Raw genomic sequence first — 13,592 nt, forward strand, 5'->3', positions numbered from 1 at the left:
CAACGAAACGTGTAGAAACCCAATTCTTTATGTAACAGGAAAATTTCAATAGACTGATCAATTGAAGTTTGGAATAGTCTTATGGGTTTCGCGGCGCGGCCCTTTTGCGTGTCTTTCAATACTTATCGTCAAATGCGCCGAACTGCGAAATTCATGGGATTAAGTAAGCAACATGAATTATCTACATACAAATCTATATAAATATATGGGTTCTGCACGATGGCCCTTTAAAAAAAAAAATTTTTTTTTAATATGTACTGTTAAAAAAGCCGTCTTGCGAAATTCAAGGGCTAAATAAGCAACGTGCCCTTGTCTATAAATCTATTCCGTATCCAATATACATATTTGTGAAGTCATACATGGTTTTGTTTTAATACTCATCAATGAAAAATCAGTTCTTTATCTAGCAGGAAAAGTTTTTATAGTGAGATTAATTGACGTTTGGAATAGTCTTATGGGTTTCGCGGTGCGGCTCATTTACGTGCTCTTTAATACATATCGTGAAATGCGCCACACTGCGAAATTCATGGGATTAAGTAAGCAACGTGAATTATCTACATACAAATCTATATAAATAACAAAAATCAGTTCTTTATGTAGCAGGACATTTTTATAGTGCCTGCCAGAAAAGGAAATTTTTAGTCTATGGGTTCTGCATGATGGGTCTTTTAAAGGTTTCTTTTTTAAATATATATTGTTAAAAGAGCCGTCTTGCACAATTCAAGGGCTAAATAAGCAACGAGGCGCGTGGAAAATCAATTCTTTATCTAACAGGAAAATTTCTATAGTGAAATCAATTGATGTTTGAAATAGTCTTATAGATTTCGGTGTGCGGCTGTTTTACGTGTCATTTAATACATATCGTCAAACGACCCGAACATCGAAATTCATGGGGCTAACAGCGCCTTTTTAAAGTGTTTTCTAATATATATATATATCGATGAATAGAACCGTCTTCAAAATTCTAGACTGAAAAAGAAACGTCTCTAGTGTTATGGGTTAGTATTATGAATCGTGCAGGTCTGCATCTTGGCGTGTCTTTTAATATATATCGCCAAGCGAGCCGACTTGCAAAATTCATGGGGCTAAGTGAGCAACGTTTATCATCTATATACATATCCATATATATAACAAATATCAGTTCTTTTTCTAGTAGGAAATTCGTAGTCCTATGGGTTTTGCACACCGGCGATCTTAACGTCTTTTCTAATATATATCGTTAAAATCGTCGACGTACACAATTCTAGGGCTAATTAACAACGTTTATTGTCTATATATCTATATCATATTTAAATCTATACTTGATTAAGACCCAGGGGACTTTGCACTTTAATTTTGATACTTATCAATGGAATCCAGTACAAAATTTTAGTGCGAAGCTCATGGCGCTTCATTGTTCATGTGATAAATCTATATTGAAAAGTGATTTAGTTATAAATTATGGTATTATATTATTGTGAATCCTAGTGATATATATATTTATATTATTGGTGTCTTTTGAGCTTTGCCCAGAAGATCTCACTAATTTGTTTTAGATTTCGTTATTGAGATATTCTGAGCAAGCATAAAAGGCTGCCCCCAGCAACAGCTGATACAAAGAGAGTTTTTCCGAGTGGTCAATGAAGGTCCTTCCTTGAGTCAGACATATGAAGTTTGTATACCGAATCTTCATATGCGTAATTTGCACCGTTGGAAGGTGCCCCATGCAAAGCTTATGCGTCTGAAGGTCGTACATGTGTTGGTGTGTTCGAGCCTATGCACTACTCTCCCAGCTCGTGGTCGGTTGGGAGTTAGCCAGCAATACCTAACTGTATACGATTTGTTATATATTGCTCGCTCTCCCAAAATTGCCATGCAGCAATATCAGCGAGTGGTGGTAATAGGCATAGAGTGAGAGTGAGAGGGAGAAATGCGAAGTGAATACAAAATCGGTTCAGAGTATTTACTAGTCGTGCACTACCGAACCACACAGCATGTTTACTTGTTTATGAATATTGTGCTATTTGCTCAATGTCAAGCGCAATTGTTTGCAACTCGTTGCGCAGCCTAAATGTGTCAGGTACCATCGAGAGCTCGCGATATACATGGCTCTATATTGATATACACATATAAATGCATACGTAAACACATGTATGTCTATTTTTACATGTGTTATGTATGCATCTCTATGTCTATATTGGAATGCATAGGTGCCCAAAGGCTTCTTTTCCTTGCTTGAATTGTGTGCAACGGAACCCTTAGGGATTACGTACTCATCCGATAATGATGCCTCAAGTTTGTCATTTTTACACATCAACTTTTTTTTATATATATAATAAAGCTGATGTGAAAAATGGCACACTTGTTGTCATTAGCAAAACTTCGGAGCAATTAACAATGCGTCCATTAAGTGTTGAAGTTAAATTTATTAAAAAATAAATAACTAACGAAACTTATAATCGAGAGAGGAATCGGTAATACTCAAGTTGAGTTCAAGTTGAGTTCAGTTCAAGTTCTAAACACACTAATGGCTGAAATATTTTCGGAGCCTAGTGAATGGTTCAATGTACTAGATATTACACTCATAATACATATATATATTTATACATAGGACCCTAGAATTGGGCTAGTGGTAGAGGCAAACCAACTAAGTAGAGCTATCTCAATAAACCGTCATGCGAAGCTATAATACCAGATATAACCGGCTCAAGGAAAAACTGAAATTCTATCCATTAAACTCTATCCATTAACTGGCAGGGATCTTGAGAAGTATGTCTCATATATTTCCCCGATCAATGGTGAGTAATCCCTCACTATAAATAAAGAAAATTGTAAATAAAGAAAATTATAATCGAAACAGGTACCGGTAATACTCAAAGTTTAGTTAATTGGCTTTTTAAGCTCTAATTACATTAGTGCTTGAAATATCATCTGAGCCTAGTGAATGGTTCAATGGACTAAACTAAGTGGAGTTAACTCAATAGACCGGCATGCGAAGCTACAGTACCAGATATAACCGGCTCAAGGAAAAACTGAAACTCTATCCATTAACTGGCAGGGATCTTGAGAAGTATATCTCATATATTTCCCCGATCAATGGTGAGTAATCCCTCACTATAAATAAAGAAAATTATAAATAAAGAAAATTATAATCGAAACAGGTACCGGCAATACTCAAAGTTTAGTTAATTGGCTTTTTAAGCTCTAATTACATTAGTGCTTGAAATATCATCTGAGCCTAGTGAATGGTTCAATGGACTAAACTAAGTGGAGTTAACTCAATAGAGCGTCATGCGAAGCTACAATACCAGATATAACGGGCTCAAGGACTGAAACTCTATTTACTAGCAGGGATCTTGAAAAGTATGATCCATATACTTCCCGGAATAATGGTGAGTGTACCCTCCCTATAAAAACTTCCCACAAATGGGATATAAGTGGACGCCGAAAAGTACAAAAATCTTATCGTAAATGACGCACATTTCTAAAACTAACCTATCCTAACTGTTAACGGAGCTGTAGAGCAGAGAGACTACTTACTTGCTTAGTTATTTACTACTAAGATTATCTCTAAAATTAGTTGAATTTAAACTTACGTTGACCAAACTGACGCCGAAACAGGCAACCCAGCCCCAGCCGCCATCGGGTGCTACTTTTCTTGGTGGTTTTGTTGTCATTGTTGCTGTTGTTGTTGTTGTTAGTTGCTTGACTGATTTCTCTTGTCTTTGTTGTTGTCTTTCTTTTATATTCTTTTCACTGCCTTTGGGTGTATCAGGTGTGCAATTTCTTTTGTTGTTGTGCCCGTCCTTCGTCTATATAGTAAGTGCATCGACGGTATCTAAAGAATTATGAATATTATTTTATTTTATTATTATTCTCTTTTGCACCAGCTTCGTTCCGTTCTTGTGTTTTTTTTTCTTTCAGAAATTTTCGCGCGTTGCGTTCCGTTGTTCGTTTTTCGTTTCTTTTTGTTTTTATGGAGCGTCGCGTTGGGTTTTGTTTGTTTGCGTTTTTTTTTTAGAATTTTGTTGTTTTTTTTTTTTTTTTTTTTTTTTTTTTTGTAGAATTTTGCTCGTATTTCGATATTTGTCGCCAACGCAAGCACAAAGAAAAAAAATTTAAATTGGGAAAAAAATGTGTTTTGTCAATGTTCTGAAAACAACGTTTTTTCTTATTGTGTATTTGAGCTGGTTGTTTTTTTTTATACTTTTTTATTTTTTACTTTTTACTTTGCTCCTTTTTTGTTTTCTAACGTAGTGCCAAGGTTATTTTTGTTGTAGTTGCTAATTTATTTTTATTTACTTGGCTGCTTATGTGTGTGTGTGTGTGAGTGTATGTGTGAGCCTGTGTGTTGTGTTATGTTAATGATGTCAAATCTGTAGCATTACCTTGTTATTTTTGTTTGTTTTTACTTTCTTTTCTTTTTCGATTATAACAATTTCATGTAACTTGTTTTGATTTCATATATTCCGATATATATGGATACATATATAAATATATAGGTATATATATTTATTTATTTTTATTTTATCAATTTTCTCGCATATTGCTTGGTTCCATTTAGTTTCGTTTCTTATCTGAGCGACGTTTTTTCCATGCGTAATTTACAATTTGTATTATAATGATTTATTATAACTTAAAACCGCCACAGAAGCGAGTACGAAAATGCTTTTTAAATATTCATACATAAGTACATATATGTATATGTATATATTTACCTCAAAAAAATATATGTATATTAAGTTACAAGGCACGTTTTAACGGAATTATAATAAACACTAAGTTTTAAGCCGAAAACGCGCAAAATTTATACAAATTGAATTTGGAACGAACCAAACAAAAAAAAAACAAAAAAAAAAACAGAAACAATATGTAAAATATAGAATGGTAATATTTGTTTTCTCTTTTAGGCTCGTCTACGTTTCGTCAAGTTTCGCCTTAATTTCCAGCTGTTCTGTCTGTTTTTGTTGTTTCTTTGCTTTAGTTTTTGTATTTTATTTTTATGTTTTTTTTCTTTTATATATTTTGTGTTCTATTGCCTCTCTCGCGTTGCTGGTTGGCTGTGCCGCCTCCGTCGTTCTCAGCGTATTCTTGCCGTTTGCTAGCGTGGTCGCTTCGTGCAACGCTATTTATTACAAACGGGGGTGTGGGGGCCTAGCCGGGCTCTCCGCATCGGTTCGATGTGTTACGCGCGACTGTTCAATCGATACTGACTGGCCGTCGACGTCGCCGCCTGACTGCCTGCCTGTCTGCCTGTCTGCCTGCCTGGCCGTAAAATCCGAGAGAGCAAGTCAGAGCGAGAGCGAGAGCGAGAGCGGAAGAGAGCGTGAAGTGGACGACTCTATTGGAGAGAACGAGTGTGTGGGACAGCTGCGCTGCTGAGTCAGTGTATGTCAAGATCGCGTTCTAATGCCCGAGAGCATTGTCTGCTGCTGTTGCTACTCCTGGTCATTTTGTTCTCTGCTGCCATTGCCAAAAGCGCAACCCCAAAACAAAACAAATCCTACAAAAGCTACGTTGACTTGTTTTGTTTTTTGTTTTTTCTTTTACTGCCCTGACTAATTACGCCTCAGCTAACTTTTAGCCGCTCCTCCTTGTCTGTTTCTTTGTTGAGGTTCATGCACACATGGAAGATATACATATGTATGTATGTATATTTTTGCGTGCACGTGTATATAAACACATGTCTGCAAACACAAATGTACACTTACATACATACATAGTTGTTCATACGTATGTGTGTATCAGCTCGTTTGTGTTTATTCTTTGTCTTGGCCATGGCTGGAGTAACATTTGTTGCTGGGCGTCTTGCAGCAAGGTGCACTCTGCGTTGCCTGCGTTGCCTGCGTTGTGGATTCAACACATTGTTCGCTTATCCATTGACTCAGTTGCGCAAACGCGCTCCCAATTTGTGCATGTCTTCCTCTCTCTCTCTCTATCTCTCTCTCTTACTTGCTCTCCCGCTCTCTTTGTCTGCTTAACATTAACGCAATCATTCGCTCACTCCCGCTGTTTTGTAACTTGTTGCTTTTGCCTTGCAGATCTTCGACGTGTGTATGATTGTTGTGTGCCTGTGTGTGTGTGCAGAAGAGTTTTGTTTGCGTATATGCATATACATATATACATATGTGTGAGTATGTATATTGTATGTACTTCGGAGAGGGATTTTCGGGATTAATAATAGTCTTAAAGCCTGAATATTTGTAAGCATATATGTATGTACATATGTATGCATATGGATATACCTATGTATGTATATATACATATATGTATACATATGTACTTTGCTGGAAATGTTCCAGGCTCGAGGTCACGCAGGTTGTTTGTTTAACTATTTCAAGAACCTTCCGGGGCCTGTCATCAGCAGACTTCGCTATCGACTTTACTGCATCGTCTTTGTTGTTCTACTCTCGCTAATCTGTAACCAGTTAATATTCATACATATATGTACATACATACATGCACATAATATTCCTACACACATACATAAGTTTCTGTGTATGTACATATATTACAAAGCAAGTAGATATACATATGTATGTATGTACATACATACAATATGTTAAGACTCCAAAATATTGTCTTAGTAAATTTTATACTTCCTGTTGGAGCAAGGAAAATTTTTCGAAATTTTCTCCATGTTTTTTAAAAGCATTTTCTATTGTCTAAGACCACATACATACATATGTACATCTCTTAACAATGTGTCAGGAAACTTGACAACCAAAAATAAATAAAATTTATATATATACATATGCACATACATACATATATAAATTTTAAAAAATCATCAACTATCTGCCGACATTGAGAGACACTGAAATGGAAATGAACATTGAAAAGCTGAAAACTTAAAATCACAAATGAAATTCGCACGCGGCTCACACACATGTTTACGCGAACGTCCAGTTTCGTGTCTTTTACGTGCTTTTCGGTCTACTGATGCGACATACACACGCATACAACGCACGCATGCTTGGGCACATGTACATGTGCATGTATGTGTAGCTATGTAGATTTGTTTGTAAAGGCACTCGATACATTTACATACACATATGTATGTAATACATGCGTACCACAATAGCCCGCCCGCGCTCACCCGCGCCGTGTGTGGACACTGTTAAGCTGCTCTGCTGTCCAGTGTATGCTCTCCAAAAAAAAAAAAAAAAACGACTTAATAAAGAATCGATAATGAGAGCAAGAAAAAAGAATGCAAACAAGCCTGCCTCATGGACATACATATGTACATATACTAGTCCATGTTGCCGGCGGATTGTTTGCCACATTTGCTTCCTGATGTGCTGTTACTTTTACTTGTTGCTCCTCCTCCAGTGACGTCATATGTTGACACACACGCATATGCGCAAACAGATGGGTACGTGCCTATGCTGCGTAAATCTGTATGCGTGTGTGTGTGCGTACATGCAAATAATCTCAGCGAGAGTGAGAGAGATAGATGGGGAGAAGAGGTGTAAGTCTGACGGTGCTTAGAACTTTCGCGAACGAACAGCTTAAATATTTTTATTGTCTTGTAAGAGGACAACAGTAAAATGTCTGTCAAAACATACGGTTGTATGCATGTGTGTGTAGGCATATACATATGTACATATGTATGTATATATGTACATATTTATATCGTATTACCCCTTGGAAAATTTACGTTTTCGACAACAATCACGGCAAATGTATAAAAGTAAACAATAAAAGCGAGGGAGACAGGGAACGAAGGAGTGGGCGAGTTTGTACAGTTATCGGAGTCGCTAAATCAACTGAAGTGTATTCGCGTCATTTTCCTCTTTGCTCTGCCTTTTTTTGTTTTTGGAAATAATTTGATTCGGCCAATACGAATTTTATAATGCGCTGCAGTGGGTAGAGGGAAAGAGAGAGAGAGAGAGAGAGAGAGAGAGAGAGAGAGAGAGAGACAGTAGGAGAGAGGTGCAGCTATCGATGTAGTTCAACTGAAGTAAACTGTATTTGATTTAATTATTTTTCTCATTTTCCTTTAGCACTTGGCAACTGCGAATTGTATAATGCGCTGTAAATGAAGCTATGGAATGATTCGTCATAGAAAGTTGGGCAGATTAAAAAGATTAGTAACTTTATTACACTCGCTATTAGTATTCGCTTAATCACGTATTTATTATTATTTATTATTTTCCCATTGCCTCGTAATATATACCCACATAATTGCATATATGTAGATGTTGATAATCTCCCTGATGTTGTTGCACACGCCTTAACAAATTGCCCCCATGCCATGCAAGCCACTGTATGGCAATGGGCGAAAAAGGAAATGAACTAACTGGCGCACTGATAAAGTGTTTGATTGACAGACTGATATACTTTTAGTTCCGTTGTCTGAAGCGGCAAATACAACAACAAGAACGACAAAGACGACAAATTTATTTAGCATTGGATACGGGAACAACAGTTGGCTGGCTATATTTCCGGGCCAGTCCTACATAGTACATAGTACATATGGAGTCCAAACTGGCTAGTCAACAATCATTGAGTAGGGACCCATTGAAAGACTTACTCAAAACATATACATATATATATGTATATGTATATGATACATGTAGAACATATAGAGGATGCCTATAGGTCTTACATAACTATTACATACAAACATAGAGCTAATCTTAGTTTTACCTATATGTAGCTGATAGGTTTACGTATCCGTACCCAAATTATTATTTTACACTCTCTGTAATTATCGTCTTGAGTGCATCCATCACTCAGCTGTTGTCCAGCTGAGCTGAAGGTCAAACTGGTTCCATTTACAACAGAGAGAATGAGAGCACGAGAGTGCGTGCGAGAGAGAGAGAGAGAGAGAGAGCAATGGATGCGTTGTACTTGCTCAGTTGATAACCCTTTGTGGAATCTTCACACATTAATACAATTACTATCCATTGCCAGCTGATCACAAAACAAAAAAACAAAAAAAAAGTATACCTACATATATTACCAGTATATAGATACACATATGCGATGTTTGCTCAAAATTTGGTTCGATATAATTCTGAGCATATGTTGCATACATGTATATATATATTTGAGCATCACTGATTGTCTCTATATTGATTGATTCGCGTGTTGCCTATAAAATGTATACATACATATACATATATATAGTAATAGCTTACATATGAATTTCTCGTGATATTCACGTGCTCTATTTGAACGATGCCCCGGACCAGTTCTAGTCACAAGTTCCGGAGTCAGATATCAATGATTTTTCATTCAATTTGCGCTGATGAGCGAAACAATTGAAAATTCATTGAAATGTAACTTCCAACTATTCGTGCAATCGGTCCATAGTAAAAATCGAAGTTAAAACATTTGCTTTCGAGGTATTATGTAGTGCTATACGTTTCGGTTAGCACTACGTTTTATCTCGTTGGCGAAATGCTCTACTTTGCAACAAGAAAATGTAAAAAACAAAGTGTCTTCTATTCAATTTAATATATCGTGTTATATATATACTTATGAATTTATCGTGATACTCACATGCTTTATTTGAGTGGTGCTCCGGACCAGCTCTAGTCTCAAGTTCCGGAGTCAGATTCCAGTGATTTTTATTCAATTTACAATTGGTCTATTGCAAAAATCTAAGTTAAATCATTTGTTTGCGAGCTATAACCTAGTGGAGTACGTTTATATTTCGTATCACCAAGTTATAGACCGCTGACAAAATGCTTTACTTTGCAACAGGAAAATTGGAACGACTATCAACTATGAATTTTGCTATATATACAAAGTTTCTTAGTGATATTTAATTTATCGTATTATAGATATACGAATGTATTTCTCGTGATATTCACGTGATTTATTGGAGTGAAAATTCGATTCGAAATTTCTTTGAAATATAACTTCCAACTATAGCAAAAATCTAAGTTAACTCATTTGTTTGCGAGCTATAACCTAGTAGAATACGTTTATATTTCGTATCACTAAGCTATAGACCGCTGACAAAATGCTTTACTTTGCAGCAGAAAAATCGGAAAAACTAACAACTATGAATTGTGCAATATATGAAAAGTTTTTTAGTGATATTTAATATATTGTATTATAGATATACGTATGCATTTCTCGTGATATTCACGTGATCTATTTGAGTGAAAATTCAATTCGAAATTTTTTTGAAATATAACTTCCAAACAAACAAATGCTTTACCAAAAATCTAAGTTAAAGCATTTGTTTGCGACCTATAACCTAGTGGAATTCGTTTATTTTTCGGTTTTAAGTAGGTTTTAGGTCGGTGACAAAATGCTTTACTATGCAACAGGAAAATCGGGAAAACTATCATCGATATATATACACGAGAATTTCTCGTGATATTCACGTGCTCTATTTGAACGATGTCCCGGACAAGTTCCGGAGTCATATATCAGTGATTTATCATTTATTTTGCAATCGGTCTATAGCAAAAATCTAAGTTAAAACATTTGTTTGCGAGCTTTAACCTAGTGGAATTCTTTTATTTATCGGTTTTAACTAGGTTTTAGCTCGGTGACAAAATGCTTTACTTTGCAACAGAAAAATCGGGAAAACTTTAATCGATATCGTATGTTATATATACACGAGAGTTTCTCGTGATATTCACGTGCTCTATTTGAACGATGTCCCGGACCAGTTCGGGAGTCAGATATCAGTGATTTATCATTCAATTTGTAATCGGTCTATGGAAAAAATCTAAACTAAAACATTTGTTTGCGAGCCATAATCTAGTGAAATACGTTTTAGCTCGGGTATCACTGGATTATTGGTCGTTGACAAAATGCTTTGCTTTGCAACAGAAAAATCGGAAACCCATCAAATGTGTAAAATTCTATATGAACAAAGTATGTAATATTCGATTCAATATATTGTGTTAAATTAAAATTAAAATCTATTTCGTATTACTAAATTACTTATAATTACTTATAATATTAATCAATCGGAACATTCGATATTAGAAAAGCCTAGAAGCATGCAATGATATATATTTTCTAGGAATGCGCTCAGAGGTATGCAACACTTCGAGTTTGAAGTAGAAGTTCATTTTCGTTACTATACAATATATATATACAAACAAACAAAAATACAATATAGTATATATGTATGTTTTTGAGTTTATATATATTCCTCTTCTTAAATCACACTAGCCGATATAGTGACAGACTGGCTAGACACCGGAGCAGACTAGCGAGAAGATTGCTTCCTGCGAGACCACTAAGGCGATTAAAACGCTTGGGTTTTGCCAAAAATATGAGATAAGTCGTTTAGGGATACTTGTAAATATATATTTGTAAGTCCTCCTGAATACATCAGAAGGTTAGGTGTTATATAAAAATTCTAATTGTGTTGTTAAGGTACTAAACTTGCATTGTACAGATTCAGCGCTTAAAATATATATACAAACAAAAAGTGGCTGAGTGCCAGGCACCCAAGTCACTAAAAGAAGCTTCTTAAATCAGTTAGTGGCATGTCCTTGTTCTGGTAGCCTTCAGTCAACGAGTGCTTTCAATATGCTCCTTGATTGCAGATTTATCCGAATGAGAGCTTTGCATGTGCAGCAGATGATATGAACACAGATAGTCAAAATAAATCTATATCCACACATATATAAATATTTATATACATACCCATACATATCTGACCATGCAGCTTAGATTAGCTGCAATGCTGCAGCCTCTCAAGGCCTCGGTGGCGCAGTTGGCAGCGCGTAAGTCTCATAATCTTAAGGTCGTGAGTTCGAGCCTCACCCGGGGCATGTCATTTTTTTTCTTGAACATGCGGTTGATTTATTACGATTTTTTGGATTCATTTCCAAAATGAATTCACATTAAATCGACCCCATATTCAACCAAAAATTTGATGCATCATCAGACAAGAAAAATATATAAAAATGTGTCTACATATATAATATTAAGCTAACAGATTTTGATTTGCTCTAGATGATGGTATTGAAACATATTAATATACTATATATTTTCTACTATACAAATTATAGGTGCATATATCTTCATCTGCGGAGGATCTCAATGATAAAATGATGGCAACGTGTTTATGATGGATGGAAATATTGGATGCATCCATTTCAACATTATATTTCATTTAAAATTTCAAAACTCTAGCATATACGATAATTGCCACTCCCTTATACGATAATATATACGACAAACATATTGAAAAAATCGTATAGCTCTATTACACTATACTACCATTGAAATTATATTTCAACCATCTAATGTGCACTACAACAGAAGACAATTTTGTGCGCGCGCCTCAAAGTAGGTAACATATTATTCCACTTGCGCAGGAATAATTGCATGGAGAAACAAATTGTTCTTGGGGCATTTTAAGATTGAATTCATATCCAGTTTGTATAACAGGAGTATAGATTGATTGGAATGACAGCTCTGCACAGAGTTCAGGGTATCTTCTAGTCGGTCACTCTCGGTCAGAGCCCGCCTACTTGTTAATGCTCGCCCGTCTTTTTCACTAACCTTTGGATGACTTTAACTCAGATACTTTGTATATATGTTTGACTATTTTCGACAAGCTGTAATTAATAATAGTTGGAAGTGTGATAATAGTTTTCATATAACATATACATATGTAAGTTAGCACCAGCTAGGAGGCCTAACATTTCTCCAGTGACTTTTCAGGAGAGAACACAATCAATATTCATACGAACACAGCTAGAGTCAGACGAGACAGAGCTTAGACCTACATTTTTCGGTAGTATATAAACAACTTAATTACATTGTATACCAAGTCTATTTGTTTTCGCTAAAAATAGAAACGTTTCTACATGATATCAATGTATATCTATCTAGCAATGTATATATCAAACTAGCATACTCCTAGTATACTCCTTCATTTTCTTTGAAATGAAATTAAAATATATATAGCCCTATTTCAAGGATCAAAACCAATCATAAAACTCTCCTCTCCTTTACTCGATCTCGACTGTCTTTAGATCTATACTAAGATAGTTCAGTTAGAGCTAAAGTTCTTACAGTTTGATATTAACTACTGCTATTTTGATTTCCGATCAAGGTGCAACGACTAAGTCGGGGCAGCGGCGTTTCCTTTTTAACAAATTTGTCTATAATTTTATCGCTCTATTATCAGCTTATCGACAACGTGCTGCGGCTGAGTCAAGGTGGTATTCAGCTCCTTGGACTTTGTGCTGCCTTAAAAATAATCGTACGTTCCGTCGATATCGGGAAGAAATAAAACCAAAAAACAAATAAAAATAAAATGAACTGCCTCAACAGCTGTGAAACATGAGGAAAATGCGGACTCTCAACTATGTTGAACTCAGATGATATACGTCATGTGGAACTTGGAAGTGAAATAAATGATTCAAAGCTTCTTATTTAGTATAAAGTGTATATGATAAATATGTATGCCTATATATATAAATAAATATATGTCTATTTATCGATGTGATTAAAATTTGCAGCAAATGTGTTTCGATTTGGGTAATCAAAAATTTTTTTTTTGGGGGGCAGGTCTTTATTGATATAGCCTAACATATACACTTTTAGACTAACATATATATATATATATATATATACATATATATCTGTATATATGTATATATATGGACGCACTTGTT

The 13,592-nt window shown here is 35.5% G+C and overlaps 1 protein-coding gene, 1 long non-coding RNA gene and 1 other non-coding gene across 6 annotated transcripts in view; 1 reads left to right on the forward strand and 2 right to left on the reverse strand.

The window, feature by feature from the left end:
- LOC108620072 (uncharacterized) overlaps positions 1-5,212 on the reverse strand; it is a 28,048-nt gene extending 22,836 nt beyond the window's left edge. Inside the window, exons 1-3 of one of the 4 annotated variants that reach the window (XM_089473951.1) lie at positions 4,698-5,212; positions 4,368-4,556; positions 3,576-3,817 (exon numbers count right to left, since the gene is read on the reverse strand). In XM_089473951.1, the coding sequence (XP_089330077.1) occupies positions 3,576-3,656 (81 nt within the window). In that variant the 5' untranslated portion in view covers positions 3,657-3,817; positions 4,368-4,556; positions 4,698-5,212. Of the gene's footprint in view, positions 1-3,575; positions 4,557-4,697 lie in introns of all 4 variants that reach the window. The other 3 variants (XM_089473952.1, XM_018016941.2, XM_089473950.1) reach the window with 3 other exon arrangements.
- A 6,031-nt stretch (positions 5,213-11,243) lies between these two features.
- Positions 11,244-12,131, reverse strand: LOC149267826 (uncharacterized). The gene is made up of 2 exons (XR_016270983.1): positions 11,608-12,131; positions 11,244-11,524 (listed from the first exon to the last, which is right to left on the reverse strand). It is a non-coding gene; the product is annotated as an uncharacterized LOC149267826 (long non-coding RNA).
- Positions 11,663-11,735, forward strand: TRNAM-CAU (transfer RNA methionine (anticodon CAU)). Its single transcript has one exon. It is a non-coding gene; the product is annotated as a tRNA-Met (tRNA).
- Positions 12,132-13,592: the final 1,461 nt, after the last annotated feature.

Source organism: Drosophila arizonae, chromosome X, assembly GCF_054131065.1.
Source record: "Drosophila arizonae isolate 15081-1271.41 chromosome X, UAZ_ARI_1.0, whole genome shotgun sequence".
NCBI classification, from domain to species: domain Eukaryota; kingdom Metazoa; phylum Arthropoda; class Insecta; order Diptera; family Drosophilidae; genus Drosophila; species Drosophila arizonae.